Source organism: Plasmopara halstedii, assembly GCF_900000015.1.
Source record: "Plasmopara halstedii genome assembly, contig: Scaffold_816, whole genome shotgun sequence".
Lineage (NCBI taxonomy): Eukaryota > Oomycota > Peronosporomycetes > Peronosporales > Peronosporaceae > Plasmopara > Plasmopara halstedii.
This window is the reverse complement of record NW_020187732.1, coordinates 1,521,308-1,522,707: the sequence shown is the minus strand read 5'-3', so window position 1 is coordinate 1,522,707 and position 1,400 is coordinate 1,521,308. Positions and strand designations below refer to the sequence as shown.

General features: G+C 55.1%; 1 protein-coding gene across 1 annotated transcript in view; it reads right to left on the bottom strand.

The window, feature by feature from the left end:
• Window positions 1–361: 361 nt before the first annotated feature.
• The window catches only part of PHALS_14242 (metalloprotease family), a gene marked incomplete at both ends in the record, with an annotated part of 2,289 nt that continues 1,250 nt past the window's right edge, over window positions 362–1,400 (bottom strand). Inside the window, 2 exons of the mRNA XM_024730016.1 lie at window positions 362–601; window positions 1,356–1,400. The exon at window positions 1,356–1,400 is cut by the window's right edge and continues 1,104 nt beyond it. Of these exons, the coding sequence (XP_024580336.1) occupies window positions 362–601; window positions 1,356–1,400 (285 nt within the window). The remainder of the gene's footprint in view (window positions 602–1,355) is intronic.

Genomic DNA, 1,400 nt, shown 5'->3' with positions numbered 1-1,400 from the left:
CAGGACGAAGCTTCGTCCACCGTTCATCGGACTGTTTAAGGTCATTACCAAGCGGGGCCTAGCATATACGCTGTACCTCCCAAAAGGGATGCGCACCCACCCGGTGTTTTACGTGGTCTTGCTCAAGCCGTACCGGGATGCGTCTAGAGGCATTTTTAAGTTACGAAAACGCGCTGCTAGAGCTCCTGCAGCAGAAGATGTCTAGATCATTTGCGTCTATGACACCACCGTCGGTGACGGATGATTTTGCCCGCCCTAAGCCGCTCATGGTGAGCGATAAGGTCTTTGATGGGAAGGATAGAGAGAATCTCTTGCTCTGGGTGAGACACCGTCACTGATCGTTAAGCGACTGGGGCATGTGTCACGGTGCTGACGACGCAAGTGAACGCGGAAGCGTTGACGCCGGAGCAGATCCCACGGGCCCGCGGCCACCCAGAAGTTGAATCAGCAACTGGTTCTGAGCACGAAGTGCAACAATCTCCATTTCTAATGGCGCCAAGCGCTCCACTGTCGCATGCAGCGACGCATTCGCCTGCTCCACAGCTAGGAGTCGCTCCGACAGAGCGCGGTAGTCCTCAAGATGAGGCAGCTGACGCACTACCTGCTCTAAATCGTCAAGAGCGTCGTCACAGCATTATACTACTACAGCATGACGCTCAGCAGAGCTTCGATCACGAATGACCTCGTCCTCAAGGGATCGCAGAGCATCACGAGTCACCGGACGGCGGCCGTCCCGGTCGTCACTGCCCGCCACCGACTCTTCTCGATGAGAACGGTGACATCCACTATCACGTGGAACGTCTAGTGAGACGACGTCGTTACCAGGGTCAAACCTAATATCTGGTAAAGTGGCGGGGATATCCCGACTCCGAAAAATCGTGGGAGTTTGAGGCGTTACTTTGGCAAGATTGCCCAGTCGCCGTAGACGCTTTTGATCGGAAAAATCTGGATGCCCCGCATCACCCGACGCCCCGGCAATTGCTAGGGAAGTAGAAGGGTCATGAGCTGAGCTCAAGTAGTGGCCCTGAGCTCTTGCGGTCGCAGACACAGAGCTCGCGGGGGCGTTAGGGGTTTACCCATACGTCGTAGGGCGACAATCCGAAGGAAGTTGACGCCGTGCCTTGAGTTTGGCAAATTCAAATCGGAGGTGTCGTTCCACACGCACGTCCACCTCCTTGTGGCTCAACTGTAGGTTTTACAGTGAGGAAAGTTCCTGGTGCCGTTGCGCCCATCGCTTAAAGAGCACTTCGTCATCTGAAGTGCTTTCACAAGGGGCGAGCACTACAAGTATCGTTCGCATAGCGGGTACACGAGAGCCACCTCGTTGAGCACGTAGACGAGTGCGATAAACGTACGTCCAACGGAAGTTCTTGTGGAACCAAGAAACGAGCTCGAAGAGC